We start from the raw sequence: 27,567 nt of genomic DNA on the forward strand, positions 1-27,567 counted from the left end.
GGCAGACGGTAAGAGGCAGACGGTAAGAGGCAGACGGTAAGAGAGGCAGACGGTAAGAGACAGACGGTCAGAGACAGACGGTCAGAGACAGACGGTCAGAGAGACAGACGCTAAGAGACAGACGGTCAGAGACAGACGGTCAGAGAGACAGACGCTAAGAGACAGACGGTAAGAGAGACAGACGGTAAGAGACAGACTTACCCTGAGTGAGCGGTCATAGGAGGCGCTGAACACCTTGGTCTGGTCTGGTGTAGAGATGACTGCTAGAGCGTACACTGTTCCCACATGACCTGTTAGGGTTCGGACCTGCTCCTTGGACTCTATATCCCAGACCTAGAGAACAAATCAGAGATCCACATTAAAAACACTGTCCCCCACATGACCTGTTAGGGTCCGGACCTGAGACTCTATATCCCAGACCTACATGACCTGTTAGGGTCTGGACCTGAGACTCTATATCCCAGACCTACATGACCTGTTAGGGTCCGGACCTGAGACTCTATATCCCAGACCTACATGACCTGTTAGGGTCCGGACCTGAGACTCTATATCCCAGACCTACATGACCTGTTAGGGTCCGGACCTGAGACTCTATATCCCAGACCCACATGACCTGTTAGGGTCCGGACCTGAGACTCTATATCCCAGACCTACATGACCTGTTAGGGTCCGGACCTGAGACTCTATATCCCAGACCTACATGACCTGTTAGGGTCCGGACCTGAGACTCTATATCCCAGAACTACATGACCTGTTAGGGTCCGGACCTGAGACTCTATATCCCAGACCTACATGACCTGTTAGGGTCCGGACCTGAGACTCTATATCCCAGACCTACATGACCTGTTAGGGTCCGGACCTGAGACTCTATATCCCAGACCCACATGACCTGTTAGGGTCCGGACCTGAGACTCTATATCCCAGACCTACATGACCTGTTAGGGTCCGGACCTGAGACTCTATATCCCAGACCTACATGACCTGTTAGGGTCCGGACCTGAGACTCTATATCCCAGACCTACATGACCTGTTAGGGTCCGGACCTGAGACTCTATATCCCAGACCTACATGACCTGTTAGGGTCCGGACCTGAGACTCTATATCCCAGACCTACATGACCTGTTAGGGTCCGGACCTGAGACTCTATATCCCAGACCTACATGACCTGTTAGGGTCCGGACCTGAGACTCTATATCCCAGACCTAGAGAACACATCAGAGATCCACATTAAAAACACTGTTCCCCTACATGACCTGTTAGGGTCCGGACCTGAGACTCTATATCCCAGACCTAAGAGAACACATCAGAGATCCGTTAACTTCCTGTCCCCTATTGTCCAGGACAGGAAGTTGGCCAAGTACATTCTTATTATTTTTATTTAATATCACAACATCAAAAACAATTACTGCGATCAGAATTGGATCAGAGAGGCCAACATTGGAATAATATTCTAAATCTATTTTTCCATCTTACATTAAATTTAAAAAAAAATTAAAAGCCATGTCCAATCAGATGCTGATATGGGTATTGGCTACAGCCTCATGTCCAATCAGATGCTGATATGGGTATTGGCTACAGCCTCATGTCCAATCAGATGCTGATATGGGTATTGGCTACAGCCTCATGTCCAATCAGATGCTGATATGGGTATTGGCTACAGCCTCATGTCCAATCAGATGCTGATCTGGGTATTGGCTACAGCCTCATGTCCAATCAGATGCTGATCTGGGTATTGGCTACAGCCTCATGTCCAATCAGATGCTGATATGGGTATTGGCTACAGCCTCATGTCCAATCAGATGCTGATATGGGTATTGGCTACAGCCTCATGTCCAATCAGATGCTGATATGGGTATTGGCTACAGCCTCATGTCCAATCAGATGCTGATATGGGTATTGGCTACAGCCTCATGTCCAATCAGATGCTGACATGGGTATTGGCTACAGCCTCATGTCCAATCAGATGCTGATATGGGTATTGGCTACAGCCTCATGTCCAATCAGATGCTGATATGGGTATTGGCTACAGCCTCATGTCCAATCAGATGCTGATATGGGTATTGGCTACAGCCTCATGTCCAATCAGATGCTGATCTGGGTATTGGCTACAGCCTCATGTCCAATCAGATGCTGATATGGGTATTGGCTACAGCCTCATGTCCAATCAGATGCTGATCTGGGTATTGGCTACAGCCTCATGTCCAATCAGATGCTGATATGGGTATTGGCTACAGCCTCATGTCCAATCAGATGCTGATATGGGTATTGGCTACAGCCTCATGTCCAATCAGATGCTGATATGGGTATTGGCTACAGCCTCATGTCCAATCAGATGCTGATATGGGTATTGGCTACAGCCTCATGTCCAATCAGATGCTGATATGGGTATTGGCTACAGCCTCATGTCCAATCAGATGCTGACATGGGTATTGGCTACAGCCTCATGTCCAATCAGATGCTGATATGGGTATTGGCTACAGCCTCATGTCCAATCAGATGCTGACATGGGTATTGGCTACAGCCTCATGTCCAATCAGATGCTGACATGGGTATTGGCTACAGCCTCATGTCCAATCAGATGCTGACATGGGTATTGGCTACAGCCTCATGTCCAATCAGATGCTGATCTGGGTATTGGCTACAGCCTCATGTCCAATCAGATGCTGACATGGGTATTGGCTACAGCCTCATGTCCAATCAGATGCTGATCTGGGTATTGGCTACAGCCTCATGTCCAATCAGATGCTGATCTGGGTATTGGCTACAGCCTCATGTCCAATCAGATGCTGATCTGGGTATTGGCTACAGCCTCATGTCCAATCAGATGCTGACATGGGTATTGGCTACAGCCTCATGTCCAATCAGATGCTGACATGGGTATTGGCTACAGCCTCATGTCCAATCAGATGCTGACATGGGTATTGGCTACAGCCTCATGTCCAATCAGATGCTGACATGGGTATTGGCTACAGCCTCATGTCCAATCAGATGCTGATATGGGTATTGGCTACAGCCTCATGTCCAATCAGATGCTGACATGGGTATTGGCTACAGCCTCATGTCCAATCAGATGCTGACATGGGTATTGGCTACAGCCTCATGTCCAATCAGATGCTGACATGGGTATTGGCTACAGCCTCATGTCCAATCAGATGCTGATCTGGGTATTGGCTACAGCCTCATGTCCAACCAGATGCTGACAGCCTCATGTCCAACCCGATGCTGACAGCCTCATGTCCAACCAGATGCTGACAGCCTCATGTCCAACCAGATGCTGATATGGGTATTGGCTACAGCCTCATGTCCAACCCGATGCTGACAGCCTCATGTCCAACCAGATGCTGACAGCCTCATGTCCAACCCGATGCTGACAGCCTCATGTCCAACCAGATGCTGACAGCCTCATGTCCAACCCGATGCTGACAGCCTCATGTCCAATCAGATGCTGATCTGGGTATTGGCTACAGCCTCATGTCCAACCAGATGCTGACAGCCTCATGTCCAACCCGATGCTGATAGCCTCATGTCCAACCCAATGCTGACAGCCTCATGTCCAACCAGATGCTGACAGCCTCATGTCCAACCAGATGCTGACAGCCTCATGTCCAACTAGATGCTGACAGCCTCATGTCCAACTAGATGCTGACAGCCTCATGTCCAACCAGATGCTGACAGCCTCATGTCCAACCAGATGCTGACAGCCTCATGTCCAACCAGATGCTGACAGCCTCATGTCCAACCAGATGCTGACAGCCTCATGTCCAACCAGATGCTGATATGGGTATTGGCTACAGCCTCATGTCCAACCAGATGCTGACAGCCTCATGTCCAACCAGATGCTGACAGCCTCATGTCCAACCAGATGCTGACAGCCTCATGTCCAATCAGATGCTGACAGCCTCATGTCCAACCAGATGCTGACAGCCTCATGTCCAACCCGATGCTGATCTGGGTATTGGCTACAGCCTCATGTCCAATCAGATGCTGACATGGGTATTGGCTACAGCCTCATGTCCAACCCGATGCTGATCTGGGTATTGGCTACAGCCTCATGTCCAACCAGATGCTGATCTGGGTATTGGCTACAGCCTCATGTCCAACCAGATGCTGACAGCCTCATGTCCAACCAGATGCTGACAGCCTCATGTCCAACCAGATGCTGACAGCCTCATGTCCAACCAGATGCTGATCTGGGTATTGGCTACAGCCTCATGTCCAACCAGATGCTGACAGCCTCATGTCCAACCAGATGCTGACAGCCTCATGTCCAACCCGATGCTGACAGCCTCATGTCCAACCCGATGCTGATATGGGTATTGGCTACAGCCTCATGTCCAACCTGATGCTGACAGCCTCATGTCCAATCAGATGCTGACAGCCTCATGTCCAACCAGATGCTGACAGCCTCATGTCCAACCAGATGCTGACAGCCTCATGCCCAACCAGATGCTGACAGCCTCATGCCCAACCAGATGCTGACAGCCTCATGTCCAACCAGATGCTGACAGCCTCATGTCCAACCAGATGCTGACAGCCTCATGTCCAACCAGATGCTGACAGCCTCATGTCCAACCAGATGCTGACAGCCTCATGTCCAACCTGATGCTGATATGGGTATTGGCTACAGCCTCATGTCCAACCCGATGCTGACAGCCTCATGTCCAACCAGATGCTGACAGCCTCATGTCCAACCAGATGCTGACAGCCTCATGTCCAACCAGATGCTGACAGCCTCATGTCCAACCAGATGCTGACAGCCTCATGTCCAACCTGATGCTGATATGGGTATTGGCTACAGCCTCATGTCCAACCCGATGCTGATCTGGGTATTGGCTACAGCCTCATGTCCAACCTGATGCTGACAGCCTCATGTCCAACCAGATGCTGACAGCCTCATGTCCAACCAGATGCTGATATGGGTATTGGCTACAGCCTCATGTCCAACCCGATGCTGACAGCCTCATGTCCAACCAGATGCTGACAGCCTCATGTCCAACCAGATGCTGACAGCCTCATGTCCAACCCGATGCTGATATGGAGGACGACAGAGCCAACATTCATACAGCCACTGAACCTGTCGTAAATACCCAATAAATAATATTATAATATTACATAAATCATGTCCCCTGTCCCCTTGAGGACAGTATAAATCATGTCCTCTGTCCCCTTGAGGACAGCATAAATCATGTCCCCTTGAGGACAGTATAAATCATGTCCCCTTGAGGACAGTATAAATCATGTCCCCTTGAGGACAGCATAAATCATGTCCCCTTGAGGACAGTATAACTCATGTCCCCTTGAAGACAGTATAAATCATGTCCCCTTGAAGACAGTATAAATCATGTCCCCTGTCCCCTTGAGGACGGTATAAATCATGTCCCCTTGGGGACGGTATAAATCATGTCCCCTTGGGGACGGTATAAATCATGTCCCCTTGAGGACGGTATAAATCATGTCCCCTTGAGGACAGTATAAATCATGTCCCCTGTCCCCTTGAGGACGGTATAAATCATGTCCCCTTGAGGACGGTATAAATCATGTCCCCTTGAGGACAGTATAAATCATGTCCCCTGTCCCCTTGAGGACAGTCTAAATCATGTCCCCTTGAGGACAGTATAAATCATGTCCCCTTGAGGACGGTATAAATCATGTCCCCTTGAGGACGGTATAAATCATGTCCCCTTGAGGACGGTATAAATCATGTCCCCTTGAGGACGGTATAAATCATGTCCCCTGTCCCCTTGAGGACAGTATAAATCATGTCCCCTTGAGGACGGCATAAATCATGTCCCCCGTCCCCTTGAGGACAGTATAAATCAGGTCCCCTGTCCCCTTGAGGACGGCATAAATCATGTCCCCCGTCCGCTTGAGGACAGTATAAATCATGTCCCCTTGAGGACAGTATAAATCATGTCCCCTTGAGGACAGTATAAATCTTGTCCCCTTGAGGACAGTATAAATCATGTCCCCTTGAGGACAGTATAAATCATGTCCCCTTGAGGACAGTATAAATCATGTCCCCTGTCCCCTTGAGGACAGTCTAAATCAAGTCCCCTTGAGGACAGTATAAATCATGTCCCCTTGAGGACGGTATAAATCATGTCCCCTTGAGGACGGTATAAATCATGTCCCCTGTCCCCTTGAGGACAGTATAAATCATGTCCCCTTGAGGACAGTATAAATCATGTCCCCTGTCCCCTTGAGGACAGTATAAATCATGTCCCCTTGAGGACAGTATAAATCATGTCCCCTTGAGGACAGTATAAATCATGTCCCCTCGAGGACAGTATAAATCATGTCCCCTCGAGGACGGTATAAATCATGTCCCCTCGAGGACAGTATAAATCATGTCCCCTCGAGGACGGTATAAATCATGTCCCCTCGAGGACGGTATAAATCATGTCCCCTGTCCCCTTGAGGACAGTATAAATCATGTCCCCTTGAGGACAGTATAAATCATGTCCCCTTGAGGACGGCATAAATCATGTCCCCTTGAGGACAGTATAAATCATGTCCCCTTGAGGACAGTATAAATCATGTCCCCTGTCCCCTTGATTTATACTGTCCTCATGTCCCCTTGAGGACAGTATAAATCATGTCCCCTGTCCCCTTGAGGACAGTATAAATCATGTCCCCTTGAGGACAGTATAAATCATGTCCCCTGTCCCATTGAGGACAGTATAAATCATGTCCCCTGTCCCCTTGAGGACGGTATAAATCATGTCCCCTTGAGGACGGTATAAATCATGTCCCCTTGAGGACAGTATAAATCATGTCCCCTTGAGGACAGTATAAATCATGTCCCCTTGAGGACGGCATAAATCATGTCCCCTTGAGGACGGCATAAATCATGTCCCCTTGAGGACGGCATAAATCATGTCCCCTTGAGGACAGTATAAATCATGTCCCCTGTCCCCTTGAGGACAGTATAAATCATGTCCCCTTGAGGACGGTATAAATCATGTCCCCTTGAGGACAGTATAAATCATGTCCCCTGTCCCCTTGAGGACAGTATAAATCATGTCCCCTTGAGGACGGTATAAATAATGTCCCCTGTCCCCTTGAGGACAGTATAAATCATGTCCCCTTGAGGACAGTATAAATCATGTCCCCTGTCCCATTGAGGACAGTATAAATCATGTCCCCTGTCCCCTTGAGGACGGTATAAATCGTGTCCCCTTGAGGACGGTATAAATCATGTCCCCTTGAGGACAGTATAAATCATGTCCCCTTGAGGACAGTATAAATCATGTCCCCTTGAGGACAGTATAAATCATGTCCCCTTGAGGACAGTATAAATCATGTCCCCTTGAGGACAGTATAAATCATGTCCCCTTGAGGACGGTATAAATCATGTCCCCTTGAGGACGGTATAAATCATGTCCCCTTGAGGACGGTATAAATCAGGTCCCCTTGAGGACAGTATAAATCATGTCCCCTGTCCCCTTGAGGACAGTATAAATCATGTCCCCTTGAGGACAGTATAAATCATGTCCCCTGTCCCCTTGAGGACAGTATAAATCATGTCCCCTTGAGGACAGTATAAATCATGTCCCCTCGAGGACAGTATAAATCATGTCCCCTGTCCCCTTGAGGACAGTATAAATCATGTCCCCTCGAGGACGGCATAAATCATGTCCCCTGTCCCCTCGAGGACAGTATAAATCATGTCCCCTTGAGGACAGTATAAATCATGTCCCCTTGAGGACGGTATAAATCATGTCCCCTGTCCCCTTGAGGACAGTATAAATCATGTCCCCTCGAGGACGGTATAAATCATGTCCCCTGTCCCCTTGAGGACAGTATAAATCATGTCCCCTTGAGGACGGTATAAATCATGTCCCCTCGAGGACGGCATAAATCATGTCCCCTTGAGGACGGTATAAATCATGTCCCCTCGAGGACGGTATAAATCATGTCCCCTCGAGGACGGTATAAATCATGTCCCCTCGAGGACGGTATAAATCATGTCCCCTCGAGGACGGTATAAATCATGTCCCCTCGAGGACGGTATAAATCATGTCCCCTCGAGGACGGTATAAATCATGTCCCCTCGAGGACGGTATAAATCATGTCCCCTGTCCCCTCGAGGACGGTATAAATCATGTCCCCTGTCCCCTTGAGGACAGTATAAATCATGTCCCCTTGAGGACGGTATAAATCATGTCCCCTTGAGGACGGTATAAATCATGTCCCCTCGAGGACGGTATAAATCATGTCCCCTCGAGGACGGTATAAATCATGTCCCCTGTATAAATCCCCCTGTCCCCTTGAGGACAGTATAAATCATGTCCCCTTGAGGACGGTATAAATCATGTCCCCTTGAGGACGGCATAAATCATGTCCCCTTGAGGACAGTATAAATCATGTCCCCTGTCCCCTTGATTTATACTGTCCTCATGTCCCCTTGAGGACAGTATAAATCATGTCCCCTGTCCCCTTGAGGACAGTATAAATCATGTCCCATTGAGGACAGTATAAATCATGTCCCATTGAGGACAGTATAAATCATGTCCCCTGTCCCCTTGAGGACGGTATAAATCATGTCCCCTTGAGGACAGTATAAATCATGTCCCCTTGAGGACAGTATAAATCATGTCCCCTTGAGGACAGTATAAATCATGTCCCCTTGAGGACAGTATAAATCATGTCCCATTGAGGACAGTATAAATCATGTCCCATTGAGGACAGTATAAATCATGTCCCATTGAGGACAGTATAAATCATGTCCCCTTGAGGACAGTATAAATCATGTCCCCTTGAGGACAGTATAAATCATGTCCCCTTGAGGACGGCATAAATCATGTCCCCTTGAGGACAGTATAAATCATGTCCCCTGTCCCCTTGAGGACAGTATAAATCATGTCCCCTTGAGGACGGTATAAATCATGTCCCCTTGAGGACAGTATAAATCATGTCCCCTTGAGGACAGTATAAATCATGTCCCCTTGAGGACAGTATAAATCATGTCCCCTGTCCCATTGAGGACAGTATAAATCATGTCCCCTGTCCCCTTGAGGACAGTATAAATCATGTCCCCTTGAGGACGGCATAAATCATGTCCCCTGTCCCCTTGAGGACAGTATAAATCATGTCCCCTTGAGGACGGTATAAATCATGTCCCCTTGAGGACAGTATAAATCATGTCCCCTTGAGGACAGTATAAATCATGTCCCCTGTCCCCTTGAGGACGGTATAAATCATGTCCCCTTGAGGACGGTATAAATCATGTCCCCTGTCCCCTTGAGGACAGTATAAATCATGTCCCCTTGAGGACAGTATAAATCATGTCCCCTGTCCCCTTGAGGACGGTATAAATCATGTCCCCTTGAGGACGGTATAAATCATGTCCCCTTGAAGACAGTATAAATCATGTCCCCTTGAGGACGGTATAAATCATGTCCCCTTGAGGACAGTATAAATCATGTCCCCTTGAGGACGGTATAAATCATGTCCCCTTGAGGACGGTATAAATCATGTCCCGTCCCCTTGAGGACGGTATAAATCATGTCCCCTTGAGGACGGTATAAATCATGTCCCCTGTCCCATTGAGGACAGTATAAATCATGTCCCCTGTCCCCTTGAGGACGGTATAAATCATGTCCCCTTGAGGACGGTATAAATCATGTCCCCTTGAGGACAGTATAAATCATGTCCCCTTGAGGACGGTATAAATCATGTCCCCTTGAGGACAGTATAAATCATGTCCCCTTGAGGACAGTATAAATCATGTCCCCTTGAGGACAGTATAAATCATGTCCCCTTGAGGACAGTATAAATCATGTCCCCTTGAGGACAGTATAAATCATGTCCCCTTGAGGACGGTATAAATCATGTCCCCTTGAGGACAGTATAAATCATGTCCCCTTGAGGACAGTATAAATCATGTCCCCTTGAGGACAGTATAAATCATGTCCCCTGTCCCCTTGAGGACAGTATAAATCATGTCCCCTTGAGGACAGTATAAATCATGTCCCCTTGAGGACAGTATAAATCATGTCCCCTGTCCCCTTGAGGACAGTATAAATCATGTCCCCTTGAGGACAGTATAAATCATGTCCCCTTGAGGACATATGTATCTCTGTAGGACAGTGTGTGTGTGTGTGTCTTACGTGTATAAGGTTCTCGTAGGTGCCACAGACGATGTGATGGTTGGTGACAGCGATGGAATAGACACTGCCCCCACTGGTCTGGAGGACATGAACACAGTCCAGGGAACGGATGTCCCAGATCTGATGACCGGGGAGAGGAGAGGGGGAGGGGGAGAGGGAGGAGAGAGGAGGGGAGGAGAGAGGAGGGGGAGAGGGAGGAGAGGAGAGGGGGAGGGGAGAGGGAGGAGGGGGAGGAGAGAGGAGGGGGAGAGGGAGGAGAGAGGAGGGGGAGAGGGAGGAGAGAGGAGGGGGAGAGGGAGGAGAGAGGAGGGGAGGAGAGAGGAGGGAGGAGAGAGGAGGGGGAGAGGGAGGAGAGAGGGGAGGGGAGGAGAGAGGAGGGAGGAGGGAGGAGAGAGGGGGAGAGGGAGGAGAGGGAGGGGAGGAGAGAGGAGGGAGGAGAGAGAGGAGAGGGGGAGAGGGAGGAGAGGAGAGAGAGGAGAGAGGAGAGAGGAGAGAGGAGAGAGGAGGGGGAGAGGGAGGAGAGGAGAGGGGGAGAGGGAGGAGAGAGGAGGGGAGAGGGAGGAGAGAGGAGGGGGAGAGGGAGGAGAGAGGAGGGGAGGAGAGAGGAGGGAGGAGAGGAGAGGGAGGAGAGAGGAGGGTAGGAGAGGGAGGAGAGAGGAGGGTAGGAGAGGAGAGGGAGGGGGAGGAGAGAGGAGGGTAGGAGAGGGGAGGGTAGGAGAGGGGAGGGTAGGAGAGAGGAGAGAGGAGGGTAGGAGAGGAGAGGGAGGGGAGGAGAGAGGAGGGTAGAGAGAGAGGAGGGAGGAGGAGAGGGAGGGTAGGAGAGAGGAGGGTAGGAGAGAGGAGGGTAGGAGAGAGGAGGGTAGGAGAGGAGAGGGAGGGGAGGAGAGAGGAGGGAGGAGAGAGGAGGGAGGAGAGAGGGGAGGGAGGAGAGAGGAGGGTAGGAGAGAGGAGGGAGGAGAGAGGAGGAGAGGGGGAGGAGAGAGGAGGGTAGGAGAGAGGAGAGAGGAGGGAGGAGAGAGGAGAGAGGAGGGAGGAGAGAGGAGGGTAGGAGAGAGGAGGGTAGGAGAGAGAGGAGGGTAGGAGAGAGAGGAGGGTAGGAGAGAGGAGGGTAGGAGGGAGGAGAGAGGAGGGAGGAGAGGAGAGGGAGGAGACTTTTATTAAGTCTCTAGAATTGTTATTCACTGTACTGAAGCCAGAGAACACAAATAAATAGACAGACAGATTCTCTTATCAGCTGTAGAAAGACAGAAACCACAGCTGCAAGTCATCAACTTCCATCCCCATAGCAATGGTGGAATGTTCACATGCTCCACCAATCAGAGAGCTCCTCCAAAACATGCCATGATGTGGTGGAGAGAGGAGAAGAGAGGGATGGAGAAGAGAGAGGAGAAGAGTGGGATGGAGAAGAGAGAGGAGAAGAGAGGGATGGAGAAGAGAGAGGAGAAGAGAGGGATGGAGAAGAGAGAGGAGAAGAGAGGGATGGAGAAGAGAGAGGAGAAGAGAGGGATGGAGAAGAGAGAGGAGAAGAGAGGGATGGAGAAGAGAGAGGAGAAGAGAGGGATGGAGAAGAGAGAGGAGAAGAGAGGGATGGTGAAGAGAGAGGAGAAGAGAGGGATGGCGAAGAGAGAGGAGAAGAGAGGGATGGAGAAGAGAGAGGAGAAGAGAGGGATGGAGAAGAGAGGGATGAGGAAGAGAGGAGAAAGGAAGAGAAGAGAGGGATGGAGAAGAGAGGGATGGAGAAGAGAGAGAAGAGAGGGGGAAAGAGAGGGATGGAGAAGAGAGAGAAGAGAGGAAGAGAAGAGAGGGATGGAGAAGAGAGGAAGAGAGGGATGGAGAAGAGAGGAAGAGAAGAGAGGGATGGAGAAGAGAGGAAGAGAGGGATGGAGAAGAGAGAGGAGAAGAGAGGAAGAGAAGAGAGGAAGAGAAGAGAGGGATGGAGAAGAGAGAGGAGAAGAGAGGAGAAGAGAGGAAGAGAAGAGGGGAAGAGAAGAGAGGAAGAGAAGAGAGGAAGAGAAGAGGGGAAGAGAAGAGAGGAAGAGAAGAGAGGAAGAGAAGAGAGGGATGGAGAAGAGGAAGAGAAGAGAGGAAGAGAAGAGAGGAGGAGAAGAGAGGAAGAGTAGAGAGAGGAGAAGAGAGAGGAAGAGTAGAGAGGAAGAGAAGAGAGGAAGAGTAGAGAGCGAGAAGAGAGGGATGGAGAAGAGAGGAAGAGAAGAGAGGAAGAGAAGAGAGGAAGAGGAGGAAGAGAAGAGAGGGATGGAGAAGAGAGAGGAGAAGAGGAAGAGAAGAGAAGAAGAGAAGAGAGGAAGAGAAGAGAGGAAGAGAAGAGAGAGGAAGAGGAGAGAGAGGAAGAGGAGAGAGAGGAAGAGGAGAGAGAGGAAGAGAAGAGAGAGGAAGAGGAGAGAGAGGAGAGAAGAGAAGAGGAGAGGAGAGAGAGGAAGAGGAAGAGGAGAGGAGGAGAGAGAGAGAAGAGAGAGGAAGAGAAGAGAGGAAGAGAAGAGAGGAAGAGAAGAGAGGAAGAGAAGAGAGGAAGAGAAGAGAGGAAGAGAAGAGAGAGAAGAGAAGAGAGGAAGAGAAGAGAGAGGAAGAGAAGAGAGAGGAAGAGAAGAGAGAGGAAGAGAAGAGAGGAAGAGAAGAGAAGAGAGAGAGAAGAGAAGAGAGGAAGAGAGAAGAGAAGAGAGGAGAGGAGAGAGAAGAGAGAGAGAGGAAGAGAAGAGAGAGGAAGAGAAGAGAGGAAGAGAAGAGAGAGGAAGAGAAGAGAGGAAGAGAAGAGAGGGAAGAGAAGAGAGGAAGAGAAGAGAGAGGAAGAGAAGAGAGGAAGAGAAGAGAGGAAGAGAAGAGGGAAGAGAAGAGAGGAAGAGAAGAGAGGAAGAGAAGAGAGGAAGAGAAGAGAGGAAGAGAGGAGGAAGAGAAGAGAGGAAGAGAGAGAGAGAAGAGAAGAGAGGAAGAGAAGAGAGGAAGAGAAGAGAGAGGAAGAGAAGAGAGAGAAGAGAAGAGAGGAAGAGAAGAGAGAGGAAGAGAAGAGAGAGAAGAGAAGAGAGAGGAAGAGAAGAGAGAGGAAGAGAAGAGAGAGGAAGAGAAGAGAGGAAGAGAAGAGAGAGGAAGAGAAGAGAGGAAGAGAAGAGAGAGGAAGAGAAGAGAGGAAGAGAAGAGAGGAGAGAAGAGAGAGGAAGAGAAGAGAGAGGAAGAGAAGAGAGAGGAAGAGAAGAGAGAGGAAGAGAAGAGAGAGGAAGAGAAGAGAGAGGAAGAGAAGAGAGAGGAAGAGAAGAGAGAGAAGAGAAGAGAGAGGAAGAGAAGAGAGGAAGAGAAGAGAGGAAGAGGAGAGAGGAAGAGAAGAGAGGAAGAGAAGAGAGAGGAAGAGAAGAGAGAGGAAGAGAAGAGAGGAAGAGAAGAGAGGAAGAGAAGAGAGAGGAAGAGAAGAGAGAGGAAGAGAAGAGAGAGGAAGAGAAGAGAGGGAAGAGAAGAGAGGAAGAGAAGAGAGGAAGAGAAGAGAGAGGAAGAGAAGAGAAGAGAGAGGAGAAGAGAAGAGAGGAAGAGGAGAGAGAGGAAGAGAAGAGAGGAAGAGAAGAGAGGAAGAGAAGAGAAGAGAGAGGAAGAGAAGAGAGAGGAGAAGAGAGAGAGGAAGAGGAGAGAGAGGAAGAGGAGAGAGAGGAAGAGGAGAGAGGAAGAGAAGAGAGGAAGAGAAGAGAGAGGAAGAGAAGAGAGGAAGAGAAGAGAGAGGAAGAGAAGAGAAGAGAGAGGAAGAGAAGAGAAGAGGAAGAGAAGAGAGAGAGGAAGAGAAGAGAGGAAGAGAAGAGAGAGGAAGAGAAGAGAGAGGAAGAGAGAGAGGAAGAGAAGAGAGGAAGAGAAGAGAGAAGAGAAGAGAGAGGAAGAGAAGAGAAGAGAAGAGAAGAGAGAGGAAGAGAAGAGAGAGGAAGAGAAGAGAGAGGAAGAGAAGAGAGGGAGGAGAGAGAGAAGAGAGAGAGGAAGAGAAGAGAGGAAGAGAAGAGAGAGAAGAGAAGAGAGGAAGAGAAGAGAGGAAGAGAAGAGAAGAGAGAGGAAGAGAAGAGAGAGAGAAGAGAGAGAGGAAGAGAGAGAGAGGAAGAGGAGAGAGAGGAAGAGAAGAGAGGAAGAGAAGAGAGGAAGAGAAGAGAGAGGAAGAGAAGAGAGGAAGAGAAGAGAGAGGAAGAGAAGAGAAGAGGAAGAGAAGAGAGAGGAAGAGAAGAGAGAGGAAGAGAAGAGAGAGGAAGAGAAGAGAGGAAGAGAAGAGAGAGGAAGAGAAGAGAGAGGAAGAGAAGAGAGGAAGAGAAGAGAGAGGAAGAGGAGAGAGAGGAAGAGGAGAGAGAAGAGAAGAGAGGAAGAGAAGAGAGGAAGAGAAGAGAGAAAGAGAGAAGAGAGAGGAAAGAGAAGAGAGGAAGAGAAGAGAGAGGAAGAGAAGAGAGAGGAAGAGAAGAGAGGAAGAGAAGAGAGAGGAAGAGAAGAGAGGAAGAGAAGAGAGGAAGAGAAGAGAGGAAGAGAAGAGAGAGGAAGAGAAGAGAGAGGAAGAGAAGAGAGGAAGAGAAGAGAGGAAGAGAAGAGAGGAAGAGAAGAGAGGAAGAGAAGAGAGAAGAGAAGAGAAGAGAGAGAAGAGAAGAGAAGAGAAGAGAGGAAGAGAAGAGAGAGGAAGAGAAGAGAGGAAGAGAAGAGAGGAAGAGAAGAGAGGAAGAGAAGAGAGAGGAAGAGAAGAGAGGAAGAGAAGAGAGAGAAGAGAAGAGAGGAAGAGAAGAGAGGAAGGAAGAGAAGAGAGGGAAGAGAAGAGAGAAAGAGAAGAGAGAAGAGAAGAGAGGAAGAGAAGAGAGAAGAGAAGAGAGAGAAGAGAAGAGAGGAAGAGAAGAGAGAGGAAGAGAAGAGAGGAAGAGAAGAGAGAGAAGAGAAGAGAGGAAGAGAAGAGAAGAGAAGAGAGAGAAGAGAAGAGAGAGAAGAGAAGAGAGGAAGAGAAGAGAGGAAGAGAAGAGAGAGAAGAGAAGAGAGGAAGAGAAGAGAGGAAGAGAAGAGAGGAAGAGAAGAGAGAGGAAGAGAAGAGAGGAAGAGAAGAGAGAGGAGAGAAGAGAAGAGAGAGGAAGAGAAGAGAGGAAGAGAAGAGAGGAAGAGAAGAGAGGAAGAGAAGAGAGAGAAGAAGAGAGAAGAGAGAGGAAGAGAAGAGAGGAAGAGAAGAGAGGAAGAGAGAGAGAAGAGAAGAGAAGAAGAGAAGAGAGAGAAGAGAAGAGAAAGAGAAGAGAGGAAGAGAAGAGAGGAAGAGAAGAGAGGAAGAGAAGAGAGAAGAGAGAGAAGAGAGAGAAAGAGAAGAGAGAGGAAGAGAAGAGAGAGGAAGAGAAGAGAGGAAGAGAAGAGAGGAAGAGAAGAGAAAGAGAAGAGGAAGAGAAGAGAGGAAGAGAAGAGAGGAAGAGAAGAGAGAGGAGAAGAGAGGAAGAGAAGAGAGGAAGAGAAGAGAGGAAGAGAAGAGGAGGAAGAGAAGAGAGAGGAAGAGGAGGAAGAGAAGAGAGGAAGAGAAGAGAAGAAGAGAAGAGAGAGGAAGAGAAGAGAGGAAGAGAAGAGAGAGGAAGAGAAGAGAGGAAGAGAAGAGAGGAAGAGAAGAGGAGGAAGAGAAGAGAGAGGAAGAGCAAGAAGAGAAGAGCAAGAAGAGAGGAGAGGAGAGGAAGAGAAGAGAAGAAGAGAAGAGAAGAAGAGAAGAGAGAGGAAGAGAAGAGAGGAAGAGAAGAGAGAGGAAGAGAAGAGAGGAAGAGAGAGGAAGAGAAGAGAGGAAGAGAAGAGAGAGGAAGAGGAGGAAGAGAAGAGAGGAAGAGGAGGAAGAGAAGAGAGAGGAAGAGAGAGGAAGAGAAGAGAGGAAGAGAAGAGAGGAAGAGAAGAGAGGAAGAGAAGAGAGGAAGAGAAGAGAGAGGAAGAGGAGGAAGAGAAGAGAGGAAGAGGAGGAAGAGAAGAGAGAGGAAGAGAAGAGAGGAAGAGGAGGAAGAGAAGAGAGGAAGAGAAGAGAGGAAGAGGAGGAAGAGAAGAGGAGGAAGAGAAGAGCGAGAAGAGAGGGATGGAGAAGAGAGAAGAGAGGAAGAGAAGAGAGGAAGAGAAGAGAGGAAGAGAAGAGAGAGAAGAGGAGGAAGAGAAGAGGAGGAAGAGAAGAGAGAAGAGAAGAGAGGAAGAGAAGAGAGGAAGAGAAGAGAGGAAGAGAAGAGAGGAAGAGAAGAGAAGAGAAGAGAAGAGAAGAGAGGAAGAGAAGAGAGGAAGAGAAGAGGAAGAGAAGAGAGGAAGAGAAGAGAGAGGAAGAGGAGAGGAAGAGGAGAGAGGAAGAGAAGAGAGAAGAGAAGAGAGGAAGAGAAGAGAGGAAGAGAAGAGAGAAGAGAAGAGAGGAAGAGAAGAGAAGAGAAGAGAAGAGAGAAGAGAAGAAGAGAAGAGAGAGGAAGAGAAGAGAGAGGAAGAGGAGGAGAAGAGAAGAGAGGAAGAGAAGAGAGGAAGAGAAGAGGAGGAAGAGAAGAGAGAAGAGAAGAGAGGAAGAGAAGAGAGAAGAGAAGAGAGAAGAGAAGAGAAGAGAGAGGAAGAGAAGAGAAGAGAAGAGAAGAGAGAAGGAAGAGGAGAGAGAGAAGAGAAGAGAGGAAGAGAAGAGAGAGAAGAGAAGAGAGGAAGAGAAGAGCAAGAAGAGAAGAGCAGGAAGAGAAGAGAGGAAGAGAAGAAGAGGAAGAGAAGAGAGGAAGGAGGAAGAGAGGAAGAGAAGAGAGGAAGAGAAGAGGAGGAAGAGAAGAGAAGAAGAGAAGAGAGAGAGAAGAGAGGAAGAGAAGAGAGGAAGAGAAGAGAGAAGAGAGAGAGGAAGAGAAGAGAGGAAGAGAAAGAGAGAGAGGAAGAGAAGAGAAGGAAGAGAAGAGAGGAAGAGAAGAGAGGAAGAGAAGAAGAGGAAGAGAAGAGAGAGAAGAAGAGAAGAGAGGAGAGAAGAGAGGAAGAGAAGAGAGGAAGAGAAGAGAGGAAGAGAAGAGGAAGAGAGAGAGAGAGAAGAGGAAGAGAAGAGAGGAAGAGAAGAGAGAGGAAGAGAAGAGAGGAAGAGAAGAGAGGAAGAGAAGAGAGAGAAGAGAAGAGAGGAAGAGAAGAGAGGGAAGAAGAGGAAGAGAAGAGAGAGAAGAAGAGAGGAAGAGAAGAGAGGAAGAGAAGAGAGGAAGAGAAGAGAGGAAGAGAAGAGAGGAAGAGAAGAGAGGGAAGAGAAGAGAGGAAGAGAAGAGAGAGAAGAGAAGAGAAGAGGAAGAGAAGAGAGGAAGAGAAGAGAGAGGAAGAGAAGAGAGAGAAGAGAAGAGAGGAAGAGAAGAGAGAGGAAGAGAAGAGAGGAAGAGAAGAGAGAGGAAGAGAAGAGGAGGAAGAGAAGAGAGAGGAGAGAAGAGAGAGGAGAGAAGAGAGAAGAGAAGAGGAAGAGAAGAGAAAGAGAAGAGAGAAGAGAGAGAGAAGAGAAGAGAGGAAGAAAGAGAGGAAGAGAAGAAGAGAAGAGAAGAGAGAAGAGAAGAAGAGAAGAGAGGAAGAGAAGAGAGGAAGAGAAGAGAGGAAGAGAAGAGAGGGAGAGAAGAGAAGAGAAGAGAGAAGAAGAGAAGAGAGGAAGAGAAGAGAGGAAGAGAAGAGAGAGAAGAGAAGAGAGGAAGAGAAGAGAGGAAGAGAAGAGAGGAAGAGAAGAGAGGAAGAGAAGAGAGGGAGAGAAGAGAGAAGAGAAGAGAGAGGAAGAGAAGAGAGGAAGAGAAGAGAGGAAGAGAAGAGAAAGAGAAGAGAGAAGAGAAGAGAGGAAGAGAAGAGAGAGAAGAGAAGAGAGAAGAGAAGAGAGAGGAAGAGAAGAGAGGAAGAGAAGAGAGGAAGAGAAGAGAGAAGAGAAGAAGAGAAGAGAGAGAAGAGAAGAGAGAGAAGAGAAGAGAGAGGAAGAGAAGAGAGAGGAAGAGAAGAGAGAGAAGAGAAGAGAGAGAAGAGAAGAGAGAAGAGAAGAGAGGAAGAGAAGAGAGAGGAAGAGAAGAGAGAAGAGAAGAGAGGAAGAGAAGAGGAAGAGAAGAGAGGAAGAGAAGAGAGAGAGAAGAGAGAGGAAGAGAAGAAGAAGAGAGGAAGAGAAGAGAGGAAGAGAAGAGGAGGAAGAGAAGAGAAGAAGAGAAGAGAAGAGAGAAGAGAGAAGAGAGAGAGAAGAGAAGAGAGAGAGAAGAGAAGAGAGGAAGAGAAGAGAGGAAGAGAAGAGAGGAAGAGAAGAGAAGAGAGAAGAGAAGAGAAGAAGAAGAAGAGAAGAGAAGAAGAGAAGAGAGAGAGAGAGAGGAAGAGAGAGAAGAGAAGAGAGGAAGAGAGGAAGAGAAGAGAGAGGAAGAGAAGAGAGAGAAGAGAAGAGAGAGAGAAGAGAGAGGAAGAGAAGAGAGAGAAGAGAAGAGAGAGGAAGAGGAGGAAGAGAAGAGAGGAAGAGAAGAGAGGAAGAGAGAGGAAGAGAGGAAGAGAAGAGAGAAGAGGGAGGAAGAGAAGAGAGAGAGAAGAGAGGAAGAGAAGAGAGGAAGAGAAGAGAGGAAGAGGAGGAAGAGAAGAGAGGAAGAGAAGAGCAAGAAGAGAAGAGAGGAAGAGAGGAAGAGAAGAGAAGAGAGGAAGAGAAGAGAGGAAGAAGAGAGGAAGAGAAGAGAGGAAGAGAAGAGAGGAAGAGAAGAGAGAAGAGAAGAGGAGGAAGAGAAGAGAGGAAGAGAAGAGAGGAAGAGAAGAGAGGAAGAGAAGAGAGGAAGAGAAGAGAGGAAGAGAAGAGAGGAAGAGAAGAGAGAGAAGAGAAGAGAGAGGAAGAGAAGAGAGAAGAGAAGAGAGGAAGAGAAGAGAGAAGAAAGAGAGGAAGAGAAGAGAGGAAGAGAAGAGAGGAAGAGAAGAGAGGAAGAGAAGAGAGAAAGAGAAGAGAGGAAGAGAAGAGGAAGAGAAGAGAAGAGGAGGAGAAGAGAGAGAAGAGAGAGAAGAGAGGAAGAGAAGAGAGGAAGAGAAGAGAGAGAAGAGAAGAGAAGAGAAGAGAGAGAAGAGAAGAGGAGAAGAGAAGAGAGGAAGAGAAGAGAGGAAGAGAAGAGAGGAAGAGAAGAGAGGAAGAGAAGAGAGAGAGAGAAGAAGAGAGAGAGAAGAGAAGAGAGGAAGAGAAGAGGAAGAGAAGAGAGGAAGAGAAGAGAGGAAGAGAAGAGAGGAAGAGGAAGAGAGGAAGAGAAGAGAGGAAAGAGAAGAGAGGAAGAGAAGAGAGGAAGAAGAAGAGAGAGAGAAGAGAGGAAGAGAGGAAGAGAAGAGAGGAAGAGAAGAGAGGAGAGAAGAGAGAAGAGAAGAGAAGAAGAGAAGAGAGGAAGAGAAGAGAAGAAGAGAAGAGAGGAAGAGAAGAGAGAGGAAGAAGAAGAGAGGAAGAGAAGAGAGGAAGAGAAGAGGAGAAGAGAAGAGAGGAAGAGAAGAGAGAGAAGAGAAGAGAGGAAGAGAAGAGAGGAGGAGAAGAGAGAGGAAGAGAGGAGAGAAGAGAGAAGAGAAGAGGAAGAGAGAGAGAAGAGAGAGGAAGAGAAGAGAGGAAGAGAAGAGAAGAGAAGAGAAGAGGAGAGGAGAGAGAAGAGAAGAGAGGAAGAGAAGAGAAGAGAGAGGAAGAGAAGAGAAGAGAGAGGAGAAGAGAGAGAGGAAGAGGAGAGAGGAAGAGAAGAGAGGAAGAGAAGAGAGGAAGAGAAGAGAGAGGAAGAGAAGAGAGGAAGAGAAGAGCAAGAAGAGAAGAGCAGGAAGAGAAGAGAGGAAGAGGAGGAAGAGAAGAGAGGAAGAGAAGAGAGGAATAGGAGGAAGAGAAGAGGAGGAAGAGAAGAGGAGGAAGAGAAGAGGAGGAAGAGAAGAGCGAGAAGAGAGGGATGGAGAAGAGAGAGGAGAAGAGAGGAAGTGAAGAGAGGAAGAGAAGAGAGGAAGAGGAGGAAGAGAAGAGGAGGAAGGGAAGAGCAAGAAGAGAAGAGAGGAAGAGAAGAGAGGAAGAGAAGAGAGGAAGAGAAGAGAGGAAGAGAAGAGAGGAAGAGAAGAGAGGGATGGAGAAGAGGAAGAGAAGAGAGAGGAAGAGAAGAGAGGAAGAGAAGAGAGGAAGAGAAGAGAGGAAGAGAAGAGAGGAAGAGAAGAGAGGAAGAGAAGAGAGGAAGAGAAGAGAGAGAAGAGAAGAGAGGAAGAGAAGAGAGGAAGAGAAGAGAGAGGAAGAGAAGAGAGGAAGAGAAGAGAGGAAGAGAAGAGAGGAAGAGAAGAGAGGAAGAGAAGAGAGGAAGAGAAGAGAAGAGAGGAAGAGGAGAGAGGAAGAGAGGGATGGAGAAGAGAGAGGAGAAGAGGGACAAAGAAAGATGTGAGAGAATGTTGCCAGTATTGTCTGGCCTCCACACTTGTTTTACAGACAGACTTGAAGACAGACCCTCATGAACACAACACCTCCATATTCCTCTCCTCTGTCTCCCTCTCTCTTGTTTCCTTTCCTCTGTCTCCCTCTCTCTTGTTTCCACTCCTCTGTCTCCCTCTCTCTTGTTTCCTCTCCTCTGTCTCCCTCTCTCTTGTTTCCTCTCCTCTGTCTCCCTCTCTCTTGTTTCCACTCCTCTGTCTCCCTCTCTCTTGTTTCCTCTCCTCTGTCTCCCTCTCTCTTGTTTCCTCTCCTCTGTCTCCCTCTCTCTTGTTTCCTCTCCTCTGTCTCCCTCTCTCTTGTTTCCTTTCCTCTGTCTCCCTCTCTCTTGTTTCCACTCCTCTGTCTCCCTCTCTCTTGTTTCCTCTCCTCTGTCTCCCTCTCTCTTGTTTCCACTCCTCTGTCTCCCTCTCTCTTGTTTCCACTCCTCTGTCTCCCTCTCTCTTGTTTCCACTCCTCTGTCTCCCTCTCTCTCTTGTTTCCTCTCTCTCTGTCTCCCTCTCTTTGTTTCCTTTCCTCTGTCTCCCTCTCTTTGTTTCCACTCCTCTGTCTCCCTCTTCTTGTTTCCACTCCTCTGTCTCCCTCTCTCTTGTTTCCTTTCCTCTGTCTCCCTCTCTCTTGTTTCCACTCCTCTGTCTCCCTCTCTTTGTTTCCTTTCCTCTGTCTCCCTCTCTCTTGTTTCTTTGTCTCTCTGTCTCCTGTCTCCTCTCTTGTTTCCTCTCCTCTGTCTCCCTCTCTCTTGTTTCCTCTCCTCTGTCTCCCTCTCTCTTGTTTCCTCTCCTCTGTCTCCCTCTCTCTTGTTTCCTTTCCTCTGTCTCCCTCTCTCTTGTTTCCTCTCCTCTGTCTCCCTCTCTCTTGTTTCCTCTCCTCTGTCTCCCTCTCTCTTGTTTCCTCTCCTCTGTCTCCCTCTCTCGTTTCCTTTCCTCTGTCTCCCTCTCTCTTGTTTCCTTTCCTCTGTCTCCCTCTCTTGTTTCTTCCTCTGTTTCCACTCCTCTGTCTCCCTCTCTCTTGTTTCCACTCCTCTGTCTCCCTCTCTCTTGTTTCCTCTCCTCTGTCTCCCTCTCTCTTGTTTCCACTCCTCTGTCTCCCTCTCTCTTGTTTCCACTCCTCTGTCTCCCTCTCTCTTGTTTCCTCTCCTCTGTCTCCCTCTCTCTTGTTTCCACTCCTCTGTCTCCCTCTCTCTTGTTTCCTCTCCTCTGTCTCCCTCTCTCTCCTCTCCTCTGTCTCCCTCTCTCTTGTTTCCACTCCTCTGTCTCCCTCTCTCTTGTTTCCTTTCCTCTGTCTCCCTCTCTCTTGTTTCCTCTCCTCTGTCTCCCTCTCTCTTGTTTCCTCTCCTCTGTCTCTCTCCCTCCCTCTCTCTCCCTCTCTCTTGAGTCTTCATTAGAGTCTCTACCTCCACCCAGAACAGTGAGGCACCAGAGAACAGTCACACCCTACGTCTCTCACACACACACACACACACACATCCCCATGCTGTAACTATGATGACACACACACACACACACACACACACACACACCCATGCTGTAACTATGATGACACACACACACACACACACACACATCCCCAGGCTGTAACTATGATGACACACACACACATCCCCATGCTGTAACTATGATACACACACACACACACACACACATCCCCATGCTGTAACTATGATGACACACACACACACATCCCCATGCTGTAACTATGATGACACACACACACACACACACACACACACACACACACACACACACATCCCCATGCTGTAACTATGATGACACACACACACACACACACATCCCCATGCTGTAACTATGATGACACACACACACACACACATCCCCATGCTGTAACTATGATGACACACACACACACACACACATCCCCATGCTGTAACTATGATGACACACACACGCACACACACACATCCCCATGCTTTAACTATGATGACACACACACACACACACACACACACACACACACATCCCCAGGCTGTAACTATGATGACACACACACACACACACACATCCCCATGCTGTAACTATGATGACACACACACGCACACACACACATCCCCATGCTTTAACTATGATGACACACACACACACACACACACACACACACACATCCCCAGGCTGTAACTATGATGACACACACACACACACACATCCCCAGGCTGTAACTATGATGACACACACACACACACACATCCCCAGGCTGTAACTATGATGACACACACACACACATCCCCATGCTGTAACTATGATGACACACACACACACACATCCCCATGCTGTAACTATGATGACACACACACACACACACACACACACACACACACACACACACATCCCCAGGCTGTAACTATGATGACACACACACACACACACACACACACACACATCCCCAGGCTGTAACTATGATGACACACACACACATCCCCATGCTTTAACTATGATGACACACACACACACACACACACACACACACACACACACACACACATCCCCAGGCTGTAACTATGATGACACACACACACACATCCCCAGGCTGTAACTATGATGACACACACACACACACACACACACACACACACACACACACACACACACATCCCCATGCTGTAACTATGATGACACACACACACACACACACACACATCCCCATGCTGTAACTATGATACACACACACACACACACATCCCCATGCTTTAACTATGATGACACACACACACACACATCCCCATGCTGTAACTATGATACACACACACACACACACATCCCCATGCTGTAACTATGATACACACACACACACACACATCCCCATGCTGTAACTATGATACACACACACACACACACATCCCCATGCTGTAACTATGATCTCTCTCCCCCTCTCTCTCTCTCCCTCTCCCTCCCTCTCTCTCTCCCTCTCTCTCCCCCTCCACCCAGAACAGACACACACACACACACTTCCTGTCCTCCTACCTTGATGGTCTGGTATGATCCACTGTAGAGGTGGTTCTGAGAGGCCACCAGAGCACGAACCCAGTGGTTCAGTCCTGTTAACTCCTTCTTCAGCTTCAACTCTGTCCCCACTATGTCCCACACCTGGAGGGAGGAGGGAGGGGAGGAGGAGGGAGGGGGGAGGGAGGGAAGAGGAGAGGAAGAGGGGGAGGGAGGAGAGGAAGAGGGGGATGGGGGAGGGGGAGAGGAAGAGGGGGAGGGGGAGGGAGGGAGGCAGGGAAGAGGAGAGGAGGAGAGGGAAGAGGGGGGGGAGGGAGGAGAGGAAGAGGGGGAGGGAGGAGAGGAAGAGGGGGAGGGAGGGGAGAGGGAGGGGAGGAGGAGGGGAGAGGGGGAGGGAGGGAGGAGGAGGGGAGAGGGAGGGAAGAGGAGGAGGAAGAGGGGGAGGGGGGAGGGAGGGGGGGAGGGGGAGGAGGGGAGAGAAGAGGAGAGGAGAGGAAGAGGGGGAGGGAGGGAAGAGGAGAGAGGGGAGAGGAAGAGGGGGAGGGGAGAGGAAGAGGGGGAGGGAGGGGAGAGGGAGGGAGGAAGGAGGGAGGGGAGGGGAGAGGGGGAGGGAGGGAGGGAGGGAAGAGGAGAGGAGGGAGGAGAGGAAGAGGGGGAGGGAGGGAAGAGGGGGAGGGAGGGAAGAGGGGGAGGGAGGGAGGGAGGGGGAGGGAGGGAAGAGGAGAGGAGGAAAGGAAGAGGGGGAGGGAGGAGAGGAAGAGGGGGAGGGGGAGGGAGGAGAGGAAGAGGGGGAGGGAGGAGAGGAAGGGAGGGGGAGGGAGGGGAGAGGGAGGGGAGGAGGAGGGGAGAGGGGGAGGGAGGGAGGGAGGAGAGGAAGAGGGGGAGGGGGAGGGAGGGGAGAGGGAGGGAGGAAGGAGAGGAAGAGGGGGAGGGAGGGGGAGGGAGGGGAGAGGGAGGGAAGAGGGGGAAGAGGAGAGGAGGAGAGGAAGAGGGGGAGGGGGAGGGAGGGGGGGAGAGGGAGGGGAGAGGGAGGGAGGGAGGGGGAGACGAGGGGAGGGAGGGAGACGGAGGGAGGGAGACAAGAGGGGAGGAGGAAGGGAGAGGGGGAGGGAGGAGGGGGAGAGGGGGAGGGAGGAGGGAGGGAGGGAGAGAAGAGGGGAAGAGGAGGGGAGAGAGGGGAGGGAGGGAGACGGAGGGAGGGAGACAAGAGGGGAGGAGGAAGGGAGAGAAGAGCGGGAGGGATGGAGGGAGACATGAGGGGAAGAGGAGGGGAGAGAGGGGAGGGAGGAGAGGAGGAGGGGAGAGAGGGGAGGGAGGAGAGGAGGAGAGTGAAAAAGGAGAGAGATTAGTTAACAGACACAGATCGGTGAGAACCACACATTTAGAACAGGGCAGTATTATCACACACACACACACACACACACACACACACACACACACACACACACACACACACACACACACACACACACACACACACACCAGGCGTTAACAGCAGATGATGTCATTGTCACTTCAGGGAAAGACAGAGTTGTGGAAGAGGGAAAATCCCTTTCAATAGTGAGATCATTCCTCCCTCCGTCTGTCCCAGTTCCCTGACAAGGAGGGGTCTCTCTCTCCCTCACTCACTCTCTCTTCCTCACTCTCTCTTCCTCACTCTCTCTCCCTCACTCTCTCTCCCTCACTCTCTCTCCCTCACTCTCTCTCCCTCACTCTCTCTCCCTCACTCTCTCTCCCCTCACTCTCTAACTCTGTGATTCTGTCTGTCCTCTCGTCTCAGTAGAAAAGCCACATCAGAAGACCTGAGGTACTGTACAGGAAGAGGAGCCCTGGGGTTAAAGGTTAAACAGGTCAGACTGGTACTGTACAGGAAGAGGAGCCCTGATGTTAAAGGTTAAACAGGTCAGACTGGTGCTATACAGGAAGAGGAGCCCTGGGGTTAAAGGTTAAACAGGTCAGACTGGTGCTGTACTCCTCCGTCTGGGAGCTGAAGCCGAGTCGTGCAGCGAGACAACGATTTAAAAACAAACACACAATGGTTGAAAAATCAACACAATGTCAACGTGTTAGAAAGGCAGAGGTAAAGACCAGTCCCTCGACACAACAGGGTAATGTAGCGTTAGAAAGGTAAAGACCAGTCCCTCGACACAACAGGGTAATGTAGCGTTAGAAAGGTAACGACCAGTCCCTCGACACAACAGGGTAATGTAGCGTTAGAAAGGAAAAGACCAGTCCCTCGACACAACAGGGTAATGTAGCGTTAGAAAGGTAAAGACCAGTCCCTCGACACAACAGGGTAATGTAGCGTTAGAAAGGTAAAGACCAGTCCCTCGACACAACAGGGTAATGTAGCGTTAGAAAGGTAAAGACCAGTCCCTCGACACAACAGGGTAATGTAGCGTTAGAAAGGTAAAGACCAGTCCCTCGACACAACAGGGTAATGTAGTGTTAGAAAGGTAAAGACCAGTCCCTCGACACAACAGGGTAATGTAGTGTTAGAAAGGTAAAGACCAGTCCCTCGACACAACAGGGTAATGTAGTGTTAGAAAGGCAAAGACCAGTCCCTCGACACAACAGGGTAATGTAGTGTTAGAAAGGTAAAGACCAGTCCCTCGACACAACAGGGTAATGTAGCGTTAGAAAGGTAACGACCAGTCCCTCGACACAACAGGGTAATGTAGCGTTAGAAAGGTAAAGACCAGTCCCTCGACACAACAGGGTAATGTAGTGTTAGAAAGGTAAAGACCAGTCCCTCGACACAACAGGGTAATGTAGTGTTAGAAAGGTAAAGACCAGTCCCTCGACACAACAGGGTAATGTAGTGTTAGAAAGGAAAAGACCAGTCCCTCGACACAACAGGGTAATGTAGTGTTAGAAAGGTAAAGACCAGTCCCTCGACACAACAGGGTAATGTAGTGTTAGAAAGGTAAAGACCAGTCCCTCGACACAACAGGGTAATGTAGTGTTAGAAAGGTAACGACCAGTCCCTCGACACAACAGGGTAATGTAGTGTTAGAAAGGTAAAGACCAGTCCCTCGACACAACAGGGTAATGTAGTGTTAGAAAGGTAAAGACCAGTCCCTCGACACAACAGGGTAATGTAGTGTTAGAAAGGCAGAGGTAAAGACCAGTCCCTCGACACAACAGGGTAATGTAGTGTTAGAAAGGTAACGACCAGTCCCTCGACACAACAGGGTAATGTAGTGTTAGAAAGGTAAAGACCAGTCCCTCGACACAACAGGGTAATGTAGTGTTAGAAAGGTAAGGACCAGTCCCTCGACACAACAGGGTAATGTAGCGTTAAAAAGGTAAAGACCAGTCCCTCGACACAACAGGGTAATGTAGCGTTAGAAAGGTAACGACCAGTCCCTCGACACAACAGGGTAATGTAGCGTTAGAAAGGTAACGACCAGTCCCTCGACACAACAGGGTAATGTAGTGTTAGAAAGGTAAAGACCAGTCCCTCGACACAACAGGGTAATGTAGTGTTAGAAAGGTAACGACCAGTACCTCGACACAACAGGGTAATGTAGTGTTAGAAAGGTAACGACCAGTCCCTCGACACAACAGGGTAATGTAGTGTTAGAAAGGTAAAGACCAGTCCCTCGACACAACAGGGTAATGTAGTGTTAGAAAGGTAAAGACCAGTCCCTCGACACAACAGGGTAATGTAGTGTTAGAAAGGTAAGGACCAGTCCCTCGACACAACAGGGTAATGTAGTGTTAGAAAGGTAAAGACCAGTCCCTCGACACAACAGGGTAATGTAGCGTTAGAAAGGTAACGACCAGTCCCTCGACACAACAGGGTAATGTAGCGTTAGAAAGGTAACGACCAGTCCCTCGACACAACAGGGTAATGTAGCGTTAGAAAGGTAAAGACCAGTCCCTCGACACAACAGGGTAATGTAGTGTTAGAAAGGTAACGACCAGTACCTCGACACAACAGGGTAATGTAGTGTTAGAAAGGTAACGACCAGTCCCTCGACACAACAGGGTAATGTAGTGTTAGAAAGGTAAAGACCAGTCCCTCGACACAACAGGGTAATGTAGTGTTAGAAAGGCAGAGGTAAAGACCAGTCCCTCGACACAACAGGGTAATGTAGTGTTAGAAAGGTAACGACCAGTCCCTCGACACAACAGGGTAATGTAGTGT

At 49.1% G+C, this 27,567-nt stretch overlaps 1 protein-coding gene across 1 annotated transcript in view; it reads right to left on the reverse strand.

The window, feature by feature from the left end:
* LOC135568985 (E3 ubiquitin-protein ligase TRAF7) overlaps positions 1-27,567 on the reverse strand; it is a gene marked incomplete at its 5' end in the record, with an annotated part of 50,580 nt that overhangs the window by 20,994 nt on the left and 2,019 nt on the right. The window contains 3 exons of the mRNA XM_065015771.1: positions 202-333; positions 10,113-10,232; positions 23,436-23,558. Of these exons, the coding sequence (XP_064871843.1) occupies positions 202-333; positions 10,113-10,232; positions 23,436-23,558 (375 nt within the window). The remainder of the gene's footprint in view (positions 1-201; positions 334-10,112; positions 10,233-23,435; positions 23,559-27,567) is intronic.

The sequence above is a fragment of the Oncorhynchus nerka genome, unplaced genomic scaffold, assembly GCF_034236695.1.
Source record: "Oncorhynchus nerka isolate Pitt River unplaced genomic scaffold, Oner_Uvic_2.0 unplaced_scaffold_1285, whole genome shotgun sequence".
NCBI classification, from domain to species: domain Eukaryota; kingdom Metazoa; phylum Chordata; class Actinopteri; order Salmoniformes; family Salmonidae; genus Oncorhynchus; species Oncorhynchus nerka.